The sequence below is a fragment of the Hippopotamus amphibius genome, chromosome 15 (assembly GCF_030028045.1).
Source record: "Hippopotamus amphibius kiboko isolate mHipAmp2 chromosome 15, mHipAmp2.hap2, whole genome shotgun sequence".
Taxonomy (NCBI): domain Eukaryota; kingdom Metazoa; phylum Chordata; class Mammalia; order Artiodactyla; family Hippopotamidae; genus Hippopotamus; species Hippopotamus amphibius.
In genome coordinates, this window is record NC_080200.1 from 9,121,807 (window position 1) to 9,138,169 (window position 16,363).

Sequence of the window (16,363 nt, forward strand, 5' to 3'; positions counted from 1 at the left end):
TGAAATGACAGGACAAAATTCACTTTCTGGACACTATTATTCTCTTTAGCCTTATCCTACTATTGTTGGTGCCTATTTTGTAACTTTTCCACAGATGATGACATTGCTCTAAACACTCTGGTATATGGGAATTTCCTGGAGGTCCAGTGGTTAAGACTCTGAGCTTCCACTGCATGGGGAGTGGGTTCAATCCCTGGTCAGGGAACTAGGATCCTGCATGCCCTGTGAGTGGTAATGAACAATCATATTACCCTGGACTTCTTGCTGGCCAGTCAAAGCAGGGTATGTTTGGCTGTCAGCACTTCTTGCTGTACCTGGCCCAATATTTAATGGGCTTGGCACTGGATGGGGACACTGGCTGTGGTATATTCTCTGTGTACCTCGAATCACCCTAGTGGGAGTCATGGTCCCAGTCACCCTTGTCAGATATTCCCTAAAAGGAACAGAACCATTTAGTCCAAGCCCTATCAGTACAATTTCTTAGGATATCTGTGTTAGTCCCCTATTGCTGCTATAACAGGTGTCGACAAAAGTAATCAATAAGCAATCTACGATAGGAATAGAAAAGAGTTTTATTTGAGCCAAACTGAGGACTATAGCCCAGAAGCCAGCTTCCCAGATTACTTTGAGAAACTGCTCTAGAGAAGCATGGTTTTCAGCACAGTCGTATGTCTTGTGAGAACAAAGAACATTAAGCAAGTCAGGGACACATTCCTTCAAGGTTTAAAAACAAAAACAAAAACAGATCAGGGACTTCCCTGGTGGCACAGTGGATAGGACTCCATGCTCCCAGTGCAGGGGGCCCAGGTTCGATCTCTGGTCGCAGACCTGGATCCTGCATGCTGAAACTAGGAGTTCACATGCCACAGCTAGAGAGCTGGAGGGCTGCAAGTAGGGAGCCACAGGGCTGCAACTAGGGAGCCCATGTGCCACAACTAAGGAGACAGCAAGCCGCAGCTAAGAAGCTCTGGAACTGCAACTGAGGAGCCTGCCTTCCACAGCTAAGACCCAGCACAACCAACTAAATACATAAATAAATATTAAAAAAATCATCTTTAAAACAAACAAACAAACAAACAAACAAAAACAACAGATCAGCATGTGCACAGCTAGTCAGTATGGCCTTGGCACCTGGAAAGGGAGTCTTAGTACAGAAGGAGTACCAGCACTGGCATCCCAAATGGCATCCATTTTTAGCATGGGTATTCTTTACTTCCGGTCAATGAACCCTTCTCTTTAATAATTAAAGCAGATGTGCAATGTACATTTGATATACCACAAACAGCCTATTTTAGTTAGCATAAAAATGCAAGTAAACTCATGTATAAGCCAGAATGACTTCCCCATACCTCAATATGTGAACATTTCTTTTCAGGTTACCAGAAACAGTATCTTAAAACAACATAAGTATTGTATCTCATACCTGTAGAGGTCAGGCATCGGAAATAGGTCTCACTGGGCTAAATTCAGGGTATCCACAGGGCTGTATTTCTTCCTCAGGCTGAAGGGAAGAATTCATTTCCTTGCCTTTCCAGCTTCTAGAGATTGCCTCCATTCCTTGGCTCATGACCCCACATCACTCTGACCTCTGCTTCCATCCTTACATCTCTTTCTCTGACTCCTGCCTCCTGTTTTCACTTATAAAGTTCCCTGTGATTACATTGGGTCCACCTGGATAACCCATGGTACTCTCCCCATCTCAAGAGCGTTAATGTAGTCATACCTGGGAAGTCCCTTTGGGCATATAAAGCAACATTCACAGGTTCTGCGGATTAGGACATGGATAACTTTGGCAGGGGGCACTATCCTGCCTACCACAAAAAGTACCTAAAAAAGAATTCTTAGCTAGATGAATGAAAGATTGAGGGCTAGAGGTGTAGAGAAATGGCTCTACCATGGTGCCCTTGAGACTTTACCTCTATCCACACATACAGGCAAAGACTTGACCTGTGGTGAATCTGTGTGTTGGCCCTGTGACCCTCCCAGAACATGAGAGGATGGGAGGCCTGTCATGAGAATTTCTTATTGCCTCCTGGGTTCTAATGCTATAAGAGGCTTCTGCCCTGCCCCCTTCAGAATATAAAAAGGCTTAGCTGTGTCTAGATTTGGCTTTTCAACTATGGGGAAGAGGCACAGTCACAGATTAGGGGTTAAAGCTGGTGGTCATTTGTAGCCAGCAGTAGAGGATCTGATTGTCCCAAGAGTATCGCCCAAATGCTGTTGCCTAATACAAAGTGTTTTTGTTTTTGTTTTTCATAAAAATGGAAAATTTTACTTAGGCCAACCTAAGGATTATAAGGTGGGAGACAGTCTTTTAGAAAGCTCTGAGGACTGTTCTGCTCGTTAGAGGTCAAAGCACAATTATGTAAGTTTTTGAGACAAAGGGTTAGAGTCAAATAATGTCTCATTGACAGTTTACACAATCCAGATCTTACATCTAAAGCACTGAGTAGTAGGTCATGGGTTATTGGGACCCCTTACAAGATTAAGAAGAAAGGTTATCTACTAAGAAGGTCTGGCTAATGCAAATGCCCAATATACACTTAAGGAGAGGGAGGAGGCCCAAATGGGCCCCCCAAAATTATGTTTAAATTTTTCTTGTCTTGTCATAAAATATGAATTTTATTTCATCTTCTGTAAAAGATTAACGGTAATGAAATCACCTATCACATGAGTTGTTGTGAAGATTAAATGAGACAATACTTAGGAAACCAGGGGTGAGGCTGTGAGGTGGGAATGGTCCACCCAGAGGGAAAGAGCATTCAATCACTGATATTGTTCAGAATTGTCTTGGGACACCAGTATAGCTCAGTACCTGGCACTCAGTATAGACTCAATAGATGGTGGTCATTTAAAAGTTCAATTTAGGAAATTCCCTAGTGGTCCAGTGGTTAGGACTTGGCACTTTCACTGCTGAGGCCCTGGTGCAATCCCTGGTCGCAGAACTAAGACTCCACCAGATGCGAGAAGTGGCCAAAAAAGGAGAAAAATTCAATTTCATTTCAGTTCTTTTCATTGTTTTACCTGATTTTTTTTTTTACCAGAACATCGCATAAATTTATTTCAGATGTAACAGCAATATTAAAATCAACAAGTTTAAATCTTAACTGCACCAAGTAAACTTAGCTATTTAAGTATTTTTAAAGTTATTTCCTCCAAAAAACTGAGGGAGCTTTTCTTTTCCACCCCAAATATCATGGTTTCCCGATAGTTCTATTTTTGGAGGACTTTCAATTGATGAGTAAACTGCTTTGGGGATATTTCAGAACTTCTTTCCCCAAATGAAAACTAATCTAGACAGATTACATATTGCATAGATTTCTCTGCAGATTCTTTTCTTTAGAACCTTAATGCAATTACCATACAATATAATTTTTACCTATTTGCCCCACAGAAAAAACTACCTGCCCTGAAATATGATGGATATATCCTGTGATCTTCCAGTTAATAGAATTGTTTTACCTCAATGATAATTTTTATCAAATTTCAAAACAACCAACTCAATATGGGACATTATTTCAGTCTTTACTGACTCATAGGCACATCAACTAGTGCCCAGCTTCTACCTCCTCTACATTCTCTCCCTCCATAAGTGGATGGAATTATTTCATGTAAGTTTGATGAAGGACAATTCATCCTTCACAAACACAATTTAGGTTAAAGTCAGTGACTAGTGTGGGAAAAGAAACACTAAAATGACCGGGAGCCAACACACTCAATTCAAAATTTAATATTTTTTCCTCCATAAATAATATGTACTTAATTGTCATGAGGCAGCTATTCGGTTTTCATTAACCACATTTAGGGATACATACATAGGACTGATTAGATAGTCCAGGTGAAATGATTATAGAAATAGAGGCAGTGTCATCTCACAAAACTCATTTATTATCAAAATCTATTTTGATATCTGAAGTTTACAAAAAGGCTGAACTCTTCAAACTAATTATGCCTTCTGTAACTCAAGCACTCTTCTGGCAAGAGCAAGCTGAAGCTTATCCATGAAGGTAAAGGTGCTTAATGTTAAACTTTTCTTCTAAGCTTAGATTTGGACTGCTTAAGAAAGTGATACCCCAGATGATTGAACTTGGTGTATCCCCCAAAAAATAATAAATAAATTAAATTAAAAAAAAAAAAAAGAAAAGAAAGTGATACCCAAGAAACCAGCATGGTATGTCTACATTTTTACTATCTTAATGTTAGAACCCTGTAGACACTCTTTGACGGATCTTCCTTTTCTATATGATTCTTGGCACTCAACTAAGACTGCTGAAGTCTATTGTACCTTGTATTTTTATATTCTCAGATAAGAACTTAAGATTATAAAATGTGCATAAACATTGTGTAAAATAATTTTGTCATTCAACATATTTGAAGAGATAAAACTTTTATGCCAGAACTTACATAAGAGGATAAATATTACAAATCAACCTTCCTTTTATTAATTTTATTTATTTATTTATTATTTTTTTGGGGTACACCAAGTTCGATCATCTGTTTTTATACACATATCCCCGTATTCCCTCCCTCCCTCGACTCCCTTTCCTTTTAAAGTCAAATGACAGACCACTCAAGCCCTGTGCATTGTTTTAAAGTCTAATGAAAACATTTCTTGGGCCACCAGTATTGGCAATGTAGGAAATTTTAAATATTGGAGATGGGATTATGGAGGAAAACATGAAAATTTCAGATGTCTTCTATCTTACAAAAAGTTATGGACTCTTTAAAGCCACACCCTGTGTGCCAGGAAACAATCTGGCATAAACCAGTACTGTCAGTAGAGGAGGTCACAGTGACATTTGTGTTATTAATACTTCTAGACTTCTACTTTTTCCAAGAATAGAAGCAATATGTTTAACAATTCCCCTCCCCCAAATCCTTAAACTCAATATCACAGGCACAGAATGTAAGCAAATCTGGGATGTTCTCCAACGATAAGCAATAGCACAGCTATGTTTTCCTCAAAAATACTGTCTAGATATTCTTTTCCTCTAAAATCAAATGTTCAGTGGCCACACTTCTTTTTTTTTTTTTTTTTAAAGAACAATAGTAAAGAGTATTTATTTATTTATTTATTTTTTTTATTTTATTTTATTTTTTTTGGGGGTACACCAGGTTCAATCAACTGTTTTTATACACATATCCCCATATTCCCTCCCTTCCTTGACGCCCCCCCCTCGATTCCCCCCCACCCTCCCTGCCCCAGTCCTCTAAGGCATCTTCCATCCTCGAGTTGGACTCCCTTTGTTATACAACAACTTCCCACTGACTATTTTACACTTGGTAGTATATATATGTCTGTACTACTCTCTCGCTTCTTCTCAGTTTCCCCTTCACCCCCCGCCCCCTCCCATACCTCGAGTTCTCCAGTCCATTCCCTGTATCTGCTTCCCTGTTCTTGTCACTGAGTTCATCAGTACCATTTTTAGATTCCGTATATGTGAGTTAGCATACAATATTTGTCTTTCTCTTTCTGACTTACTTCACTCTGTATGACAGATTGTAGTTCTATCCACCTCATTACATATAGCTCCATCTCATCCCTTTTTATAGCTGAGTAATATTCCATTGTATATATATGCCACATCTTCTGTATCCATTCATTTGTTGATGGGCATTTAGGTTGCTTCCATGTCCTGGCTATTGTAAAGAGTGCTGCAATAAACATTATGGTACAAGTTTCTTTTGGGATTATGGTTTTCTTTGGGTATATGCCCAGGAGTGGGATTACTGGGTCATGTGGTAGTTCTATTTGTAGTTTTTTAAGGAACCTCCAAATTGTTTTCCATAGTGGCTGTACCAACTTACAGTCCCACCAACAGTGCAGGAGAGTTCCCTTTTCTCCACACCCTCTCCAACATTTGTTGTTTCCAGACTTTGTGATGATGGCCATTCTGATTGGTGTGAGGTGATACCTCATTGTGGCTTTGACTTGCATTTCTCTGATGATGAGTGATGTTGAGCATCTTTTCATGTGTTTGTTGGCCATCTGTATGTCTTCTTTGGAGAAATGTCTATTTAGGTCTTCTGCCCATTTGTGGATTGGGTTATTTGCTTTTTTGGTATGAAGCTGCATGAGCTGCTTGTATATTTTGGAGGTTAATCCTTTGTCCGTTGTTTCATAGGCAATTATTTTTTCCCATTCTGAGGGTTGCCTTTTAGTCTTGTTTATGGTTTCTTTTGCTGTGCAAAAGCTTTTAAGTTTCATGAGGTCCCATTCGTTTATTCTTGATTTTATTTCCATGATTCTAGGAGGTGGGTCAAAAAGGATGTTGCTTTGATGGATGTCAAAGAGTGTTCTGCCTATGTTTTCCTCTAGGAGTTTGATAGTGTCTGGCCTTACATGTAGGTCTTTAATCCATTTGGAGTTTATTTTTGTGTATGGTGTTAGGAAGTGTTCTAATTTCATTCTTTTACATGTTGCTGTCCAATTTTCCCAGCACCACTTATTGAAGAGGCTGTCTTTTTTCCATTGTATACTCGTGCCTCCTTTGTCAAAGATAAGGTGCCCATATGTGTTTGGGCTTACTTCTGAGTTCTCTATTCTGTTCCATTGATCTTCCTTTCTATTTTTGTGCCAGTACCATACTGTCTTGATCACTATGGCCTTGTAGTATAGTTTGAAGTCAGGAAGCCTGATTCCACCAACTCCATTTTTCCTTCTCAAGATTGCTTTGGCTATTCGGGGTCTTTTGCGTTTCCATACAAATCGTAAGATTTCTTGCTCTAGTTCTGTGAAAAATGCCATTGGTACTTTGATCGGGATTGAATTGAATCTGTAAATTGCTTTGGGTAGTACAGTCATTTTCACGATGTTGATTCTTCCAATCCAGGAACATGGTATGTCCCTCCATCTGTTTATGTCATCTTTGATTTCTTTCATCAATGTCTTAAAGTTTTCTGCATACAGATTTTTTGCCTCCTTAGGCAGGTTTATTCCTAGGTATTTTATTCTTTTGGTTGCAATGGTGAATGGGAGAGTTTCCTTCATTTCTCTTTCTGCTCTTCCGTTGTTAGTGTATAGGAATGCAAGAGATTTCTGTGCATTAATTTTGTATCCTGCTACTTTACTAAACTCATCAATGAGTGCTAGCAGTTTTCTGGTAGAGTCTTTAGGGTTTTCTATATATAGTATCATGTCATCTGCAAAGAGTGATAATTTTACTTCTTCTTTTCCAATTTGGATTCCTTTAATTTCTTTTTCTTCTCTGATTGCTGTGGCTAACACTTCCAAAACTATGTTGAATAACAGTGGTGAGAGTGGACACCCTTGTCTTGTTCCTGTTCTTAGAGGGAATTCTTCCAGTTTTTCTCCATTGAGAACAATGTTGGCTTTTGGTTTGTCATATATGGCTTTTATGATGTTGAGGTAATTTCCTTCTATGCCCATTTTCTGGAGAGCTTTTATCATAAATGGATGTTGAACTTTGTCAAAAGCTTTTTCTGCATCTATTGAAATGATCATATGGTTTTTATCCTTCAATTTGTTGATATGATGTATCACGTTGATTGATTTGCGTATATTGAAGAATCCTTGCATCCCAGGGATAAACCCCACTTGATCGTGGTGTATGATTTTTTTAATGTGCTGTTGCAGTCTGTTAGCTAGTATTTTGTTGAGGATTTTTGCATCTATATTCATCAGTGATATTGGTCTGTAGTTTTCTTTTTTTGTGACATCTTTGCCTGGTTTTGGTATCAGGGTGATGGTAGCCTCATAGAATGAGTTTGGGAGTGCTCCGCCTTCTGCAATATTTTGGAAGAGTTTGAGAAGGATAGGTGTTAACTCTTCTTGAAATGTTTGATAGAATTCGCCTGTGAATCCATCTGGTCCTGGGCTTTTGTGTGTTGGGAGATTTTTAATCACTGCCTCAATTTCTGTACTTGTGATTGGTCTGTTCATGGTTTCTATTTCTTCCTGGTTCAGTCTTGGAAGATTGTATTTGTCTAAGAATGTATCCATTTCTTCCAGGTTATCCAATTGATTGGCATATAGTTGCTTGTAGTAGTCTCTCATGATGTTTTGTATTTCTGAGGTGTCCGTTGTGACTTCTCCTTTTTCATTTCTAATTCTGTTGATTTGCATCTTCTCCCTTTTTTTCTTGATGAGTCTGGCTAATGGTTTATCAATTTTGTTAATCTTCTCAAAGAACCAGCTTTTAGTTTCATTTATTTTTCTTATGGTTTCTTTCCTTTCTTTTTCATTTATTTCTGCTCTGATCTTTACGATTTCTTTCCTTCTGCTCACTTTGGGGTTTCTTTGTTCTTCTTTCTCTAGTTGTTTGAGGTGTAAGGTTAGGTTGTTTATTCGATCATTTTCTTGTTTCTTAAGGTAGGACTGTATTGCTATAAACTTCCCTCTTAGAACTGCTTTTGCTGCGTCCCATAGGTTTTGGGTTGTTGTGTTTTCGTTGTCATTTGTTTCTAGATACTTTTTGATTTCCTCTTTGATTTCTGTAGTGATTCCTTGGTTGTTTAATAGTGAATTGTTTAGCCTCCATGTGTTTGTATTTTTTGCAGTTTTTTTCCTGTAATTAATATCTAGTCTCATGGCGTTGTGGTCTGAGAAGATGCTTGATATGATTTCAATTTTCTTGAATTTGCTGAGGTTTGATTTGTGACCCAAGATGTGATCTATCCTGGAAAATGTTCCGTGTGCACTTGAGAAGAAAGTGTAGTCTGTCGTTTTTGGATGGAATGTCCTATAAATATCAATTAAGTCGAGATGGTCTAATGTGTCATTTAAAGCTTGTGTGTCATTATTTATTTTCTGTTTGGATGATCTGTCCATTGATGTAAGTGGGGTGTTCAAGTCTCCCACTATAATTGTGTTACTGTCGATGTCCCCTTTTATAGCTGTTAGCATTTGCCTTATGTATTGAGGTGCTCCTATATTGGGGGCATAGATATTTACCATTGTGATATGTTCTTCTTGGATGGATCCCTTGATCATTATGTAGTGCCCTTCCTTGTCTCTTTTAATAGTCTTTACTTTCAAGTCTAATTTGTCTGATATGAGTATTGCTACTCCAGCTTTCTTTTGACTTCCATTTGCATGGAATATCTTTTTCCATCCCTTCACTTTCAGTCTATATGTATCCCTTGGTCTGAAGTGGGTTTCTTGTAGGCAGCATATAGAAGGGTCTTGTTTTTGTATCCATTCAGCCAGTCTGTGTCTTTTGGTTGGAGCATTTAATCCATTGACATTTAAAGTGATTATTGACATGTGTGTTCCAATTACCATTTTCTTAATTGTTTTGGGTTTGTATTTGTAGGTGTTTTCCTTTTCTTGTGTTTCCTACTTAGAGAAGTTCCTTTAGCACTTGTTGTAAGGCTGGTTTGGTGGTGCTGAATTCTCTTAACTTTTGCTTGTCTGGAAAGCTTTTGATTTCTCCCTCAAATCTGAATGAGATTCTTGCTGGGTAGAGTATTCTTGGCTGTAGGTTTCTCTCTTTCAGGACTTTCAGTATATCCTGCCATTCCCTTCTGGCCTGCAGAGTTTCTGTAGAAAGGTCAGCTGTTATCCTGATGGGTTTTCCCTTATATGTTGTTTGTTGCTTTTCTCTTGCTGCTTTTAATATTTTTTCTTTGTGTTGAATTGTCGTTAGTTTGATTAATATGTGTCTCGGTGTATTTCTCCTTGGGTTTATTCTGTATGGGACTCTCTGTGCTTCTTGGACTTGGTTCATTATTTCCTTTCCCATGTTGGGGAAGTTTTCCACTAGAACCTCTTCAAATATTTTCACAGACCCTTTCTTGTTTTCTTCTTCTTCTGGGATGCCTATAATTCGAATGTTGGTACGTTTAAGGTTATCACTGAGGTCTCTGAGGCTGTCTTCTAGTCTTTTTATTTGTTTATCTTTTTCCTGCTCTGTGGCGTTTATTTCTTCCATTCTATCTTCCAACTCACTTATTCGTTCTTCTGCCTCAGTCATTCTGCTGGTTATAGCATCTAGAGTATTTTTAATTTCAGTTATTTTGTTATCCATTGCTGTTTGTTTTTCTGAGTTCTTATGAACTGTTTCTTGTACTTTCTCTAATTTGTTATCGAGATTTTGTATCATTTTTACTATCATTACTCTAAATTCTTTTTCAGGCATTTTTCCTATTTCCTCCTCATTTATTTGGTCTTGTGGGTTTTTTTCCTGCTCCTTTGCCTGCATGGTGTTTCTTTGTTTCCTCATGGTTGTCCAAGCTTTTGGGGTTGCTTGTCCTGGTGATAGAGGTGTTTATAGAAGACTGTCCAAGCCTCAGACTAATGTCCAAGTATTGGATTAGACGAATATTCAGTCTAGGAAACACATACATGTATAAGACACACAATTATTGAATCCGTTAGGACATAAGGCTCTAGAAAGACCTGCAGAACCCCAGTGTGCTATCAGATATTCAGAGAGAAACCCAGCAGAAATTGACAACTGAAACAGAACAAATCAGAGACAAAAGCAAAAGCAAACAAACAACAAATAACACCCTACACATACAAACATCAATCCAGGGAGATTTTGTAAGCTAGGATCAAATATAGAAATGAGCTGGAGTACCACCAGAGAGAATGGAGATTCTCAGAATGTAATTAGACAACTGTACTAAGAACTAAGATAAAGACAAAAGCCTAATATTAATACCAAGGCAGTGCATCATCTGGAGAATAGAGCAAGGAGTCTGAGCAGACCGATAGTGTTGCTTATAAGTATGTTAAGATAAAATACACTTAAAATGGCTGGAAGAAAGGGGAACAGAAGAGCGTAAGGTGGTTGGAAATATGCAATGAAAAAGAAAGGAATAGAAGTGTATAAAAGAAAGGGATGAAAGGAAAGTATGAAAGATATTTTGTCCGTACTACCAAAAACTTAGCTAGATATAGAAGTATTTTAAAAGGCAAAAAAAAGAAAAAAAAAGAGTAAAAAATATCCTTATAAAATTATGTTGTAAAACTTGTAGATCCCTTAGGGCTAAGATCGTATTTAATAAATCAAAAAAAAAAAAAAAAAAAAAAAGAGAAAGGAAAAAAAAAAAAAAAAAATCCAGAACTGATCCCCGAATGGACCAGTTCAATAGGTATTGATACTACTATTTCTGTTTCCTTAGCGTCTCAGCTGTAAGTGTCCTTTTCCTTGCCTTGGGTTTTTTTTTTTTTTTTTTTTGCGTTATTCTGTGACCAGCAGAGGTTCCTTTATTGTTCGTCTGTAAGCCTCGGTGTGTGGGGAGGGAGAGGGTGCAATAGTGGCTCCTTCTCCTGGGAGGGAGTGAGCAGTGGCGCACTGTTGCTTCAGTCAGGCTTGGAGGTGCCTGTTGCAGAGGGCGCTGGTGGCTCAGGCGTACACAGAAAGTCTTAGAGTTAGGCCTCTCTCGGGGTTTTTTCTTTTTGATGCTGTTTTTTTTTTTTTTTTTCTCTCGGCAGCCTCCCTGCTGCTGGCGTTGCAAGGAGTTTTAATCTAGCCCCGCCCGAGCGCCTGAGGGTGCTTGTTATCCCTGAGCGCCTTATGTGGCCCCGCAGGGCGTCTCTCCGCTGCCTGTTACAGAGGCGCAGAAAGAGAGAGAGAGGCTATGCGTGCGGCTCCTCCCCCCCGCCCGGGAGCCTGCAGCCTCCAACCGCCATCATGGCCGGGCAGCTCTCAGGGATCGGCACTCCTCTCCGCGGACCTCCTCCCTCCTGTCCTCTCGGTCCGTCACTCTACCGGCAACAATGTTTCTCCCCCTGAACCAGCTCTCCGGTTCCCACGCTCCCGCTCCTGGACCCTCCGTTCAGCCGCGGATCGATGTCTCGGTCCGGGAACGCTGAGCTGCGCTGCGGACCCTCCGTATGTTTCTCACTCCCTCCCGTCTGCCACAGCTCCGCCGCTTCACCCTCTTTGAGCCCTCGTAGATGCCTCCCTACCGGCTATGTCAGGTTCTCCGCAGCCCTTTCCGGTGTCCGAGGCCGTCTGCTGGTGTTCAGCTGGTTCTCTGTGGGAATGACTGCGTCCTTCCGTGCATTCCCAATGCATCTGTGGAGAGGGATGCACTCCACGTCTCTCTACTTCGCCGCCATCTTTTTCTCCCCCGGCCACACTTCTAACAGCCGGCATTAGCTGACATTAAATGCATTTATTGTGCCACAAGTCCATCTAAGCTTCCTTTGAGGTATTTTTTAATATGTCCAAGAGACAACACCTGCTTCAGGTTTATTTAGGGGCATTGACCTATAAGGACATCAACTCTGTTTTTAAGATTTGACTAACTATTGTGGGTTTACTGAAGAAAAAGGACAGGAGGAAAAAAAAAAAAAAAAAAAGCAAATCACAACAAACCTCTTTAGGTCAGTTAAAGGCCATATCTCTAGCTGGGATATTAAAAAAAATTAATCCTACTAGCCCACACTCTAAAAGTTAATGCCACTAGTAACAATCAACAGCAGGGAAAACAGACCTGCTGACAACCAGCCCACTCATTAGCAAAAAAGCAGTTTAACTCCAATACTGAGACCAAAGTATTAATATTACGGACTCAGACTGTCCCACCCACCCTCAGCCACCAGTGAGGAAGGAAGAAATAACTGCTTAACAGAACAAAATAAGCCTCGTATTTCTTACAAGGATAACAATGGTCCACCTCCTGAGATAATACTAAGAGGGACAAAAGGTGGAGTGAAGGCAATGTATAGGGATTAGTATCCCACAAAATCTTGAAAAACCCAAAGTACCACAAACACACTAAACTTGTCTATGAGTTAGAGAACAAGATATTGCAGCTGCTCCTTCTTGTCCTTTGAAATATACAATATTTTGTAGGCTCTGCCCTTCAATGTGAAAGCAGGACGTTAAAAAAACAAAACAAAACTGAAATTGACACTCAAATTTTGGGGACTATATATCTTAACTGTGAAACTAAACAGATCTATACCTTCTCCTTCCTACAATCAAACTGCCTCACAAAAATAAGAAAACTAAAACAATCCAAACACGATTAATAAGTCCTTAAAAGTTTAAAACTTTTAGCGGAAAGGGAAGGAAGTTCTGAAAGGAGGAAAAACAAGAACAAGGAAAGGGGAAAGCTTTAAAAGAGGGGGGAGGGGAACCAATGGGCCTCTCTTTTATCTGGCGACAAGCAGGTGCAAGAAAGTTCACCTGTAATTTGTTCAGTTGTCTGTCTTTTGCACATCTGGGTTCTGGCCAGAAGGGACTTTGAGGTTTTTCTGTAGCACATGAGCATCTGCGGGCTCTATCCTCTTATACTAGTTCTTCTTTGTCTCAATAATCTCAAAGCCAGACTTTCTGTAGAAGTCAATTGCAGACTCACTGCTGATCTGGACATGCAGATAGATGTTGTCAAAAGGGCCATCTTTTTCACAGATGTTTAAGACATGCTTTAACATTTTAGTTCCTATTCCTAGCCTTCGGTATGGTGCCAGACATCCTAGTATCATGATGTAAAGTCTCTTCTGATTATGTGAGTGATCCACCCTACAGCATACAGCACCTACTGCAATATCATTGAAACAGGCAAGTTTTGCTAGCTTGCCAACCTCCAGCACATCCTTGTAAAACGTGTCATCGTAGCTGACTGGAAAGATGACCTGGTTTAATCTCTTCAACTGTTTAATATTGTGTGGTGTCACATCTCCCAGCTCGATCCGGCTACCTTTCATCTTCTCCAACTGCTGAGGTCGTTGTCACCACCGATATCAACGCCGTTGCCGCCGCCGCCGCCGTGAGCTCTCCCCGCCCTCAGCTCCGGCCACTGAACCCCACAAGCCGGCCTCCTTGCCTAGGGCAGGAGGAGAGTGGAGCGCAGCCTTGCGTCTCCGGAGGGGGCGAGCGGTCGCGCTGGTGCCACCGCTTCTCCACGTGCACAGGGGGTACTCGCCGCTGCGCTGTGACCTTTCCTACCTTATTTTATTTTAATAACAGTTGTACTGAGATATAGCTCACATAAAGTCCATTCTCTTAAAGTGTGCAATTTGGTGGTTTTAGTATATTCACAGAGTCGTACATAGATCACCATTATCTAATTCCAGAACATTTGAGTCACCCTCCAAAAAAAAAAAAACAAAACTACTGACCATTAACAGTCACTCTCCATTCTCTGGCAACCACTAATTTGCTTTCTGGATTTGCTTATTCTGGACATTTCGTATAAATGGAATTATACAACATATGGCCTTTTGTGTGTGGCTTCTTTCACTTAGCATAATGCTTTCAAGGTTCATCTGTGTTGTAGCAGGTGTTAGTATTTCTTTCCTTTTGATGGCTGAATAATGTTCTATTGATCTACCCAAGACCAATTTTCTTTCTCCATTCATCAGTTCAAGGACATTTGGGTTGTTTCCTCTTTTTAGCTATTACGAAAAAAGCTTATGAGCACTCATGTGCAAGTCTTTATGTGGACATAGATTTTCTTTCTCTTTTTTTATTGAGGTATAGTTGTTTTACAATATTGTGTTAGTTTCTACTGTACAGTGAAGTGGAGTTCTCTGTGTTATACATCAGATTCTCATTAGTTTTCTATTTTATACATATTAGTGTATATATGTCAATCCTAATCTTCCAGTTCATCCTAGCACTCACCCTGCTTTCCCCACTTGGTGTCCATAAGTTTGATCTCTACATCTGTGTCTTTATATCTGCCTTGCAAACTGGTTCATGTGTACCATTTTCCTAGATTTCACACATATTTGTCAATATATGATATTTGCTTGCTGAGCCACATGGCTTGCAAGATTTTAGTTCCTGGACCAGGGATTGAACCCTGGCCCTCAGCAGTGAGAGTGTGGAGTTCTAACCACTGGACCACCAGGAAATTCCCAAGTTCAAGGTTATTAGTTCCACTTCCTGGGTCTCTGGAGCAGTCCAGGTTTGTTCTACTTTGCCTTTAGTGGAGCAAAGTACACAGGCCGTAGTTTAGGCTGTGAAACTTTTACTAAATAGAACACATTTAGCTATATCTATAACTTCAAACCATTTACCCATGTTACTTTGAATGTCATCCATCAAGGCGATGATAATTTGGTAGGGGTGTTCTAATGAAGGGAATAGTCTTGTTTAACCCTCTATAGTCTGTAGTCAGCCTCCACATATTCATACTGGCTCAGGTCACACCAGGGAACTGAAAGGTGACATGGTAGGAATCAGTACCCCTTCTTTCAATAAGTCAGCTATGACAGGCTGTACTCCTTCAGCACTTGTCCTTAGCCAGTACTGTGGCATACTGGCCACCCGCACAGGTAGGAGAAAGTTAATTGGTTCCCATCAGGTGACACCCACCATAGTAAAAGCTTTAGGCTTGTTTCATGAGGTTGACCCAGGAGGTCCATTCCAATAATGGGAAAAGGGATAGTCTGGGAGGAACAACCAGGAAAGAAGCATCTCTTAGCAAAAGTGGGCCAGTTTTAATAGTTAAGCAGGTATTTGCCTTTTTAACTAATCCTTCTTTCAGTTCATTCACTTCCTGGGGTGGAAGGGGAGTGCTTCTTGGATTAAGTCCTTAAGGAGAGAGATGATGTGTATTTCCTCCTTCAAGAGAGAATCAGCCCCTCTTTTTTTGCCTTTTTTTTTTTTTTTTTTTGTCGTTTGTTACTTTTTGGATGGTCACTGGCAAAGCAGAGGATAAAGTATCTCAATTTCTATACAGTATTCCTATTGTGGGACATCGTGCTGCTTTTTTTTTCCTCCAGTAGAGGGCACCAGACCTTTTTTCCAGGATCCTCCACTCCATCACGTCTCTTCTCCCCAACAGTTTGGGCTCCTACCTCCTCTCTAGGTGCCGTCCTGGTGAGAAGCTGTCTTAAGCAGGGCCCAACGCCCATCTCGTGGTTTCGAGCATTCTTTTAGAAGCATAATCCACCTCTTTCGGGCTTCTAGAGAGGCAGGGATATAAACTTCCCTGACGTTAGTTACTTTAAGCAGTGTTTTAGTTGGCTCAGCCCAAGAGTTGCGGGGGTAGGGTGGGGTGGGGTGGTGGTGGTAGTCTTAATATCCCTCTGGGGAGGACTTAGAATTATGCCGTCCTTGACAGCAGATCTGAGCGGGTCACAGCAGAGGCGTGCTAAACGTGGACAAAGAGGCCTCCCCTAACCGTACTTAAGAGACCTGCCTCGGCCTGCCATCTCTGCCTTATTAGCTGGTTAACCTGCTACAATGGTCCCCAGGGATGAGGACATCCTCTTGCCTCAAAGTACTCCAAATCACCAGCCTGACTGTGAGACCTCCCGTTGCTACAGTCCCACCCCTAGATCTGGTCCCCCCGCCCCCGCTCTTTGGAATTTTCATCTTAGCCACGGCCCTACGCCTGGTAGCATCCCAGCTCCTCCCCACAGGCCTAGTCAACCAAGCCCCGCCATTGGCTTAGTCCCTCTCCAGCCTCGTCCAACCCCAAGTCCTAC

General features: G+C 40.6%; 1 protein-coding gene across 1 annotated transcript; it reads right to left on the bottom strand.

Moving 5' to 3' along the window:
• Positions 1-13,132: 13,132 nt before the first annotated feature.
• Positions 13,133-13,630, bottom strand: LOC130837384 (N-alpha-acetyltransferase 50-like). The gene has a single exon (XM_057710279.1). It carries the CDS (start codon positions 13,628-13,630, stop codon positions 13,217-13,219), a length of 414 nt encoding a protein of 137 aa, XP_057566262.1. The 3' UTR covers positions 13,133-13,216.
• Positions 13,631-16,363: the final 2,733 nt, after the last annotated feature.

Coding starts and splice junctions, on each gene's coding strand:
- LOC130837384 (XM_057710279.1), bottom strand. CDS start 13,630: ATGAAAGGTAGCCGGATCGAGCTGGGAGATGTGACACCACACAATATT.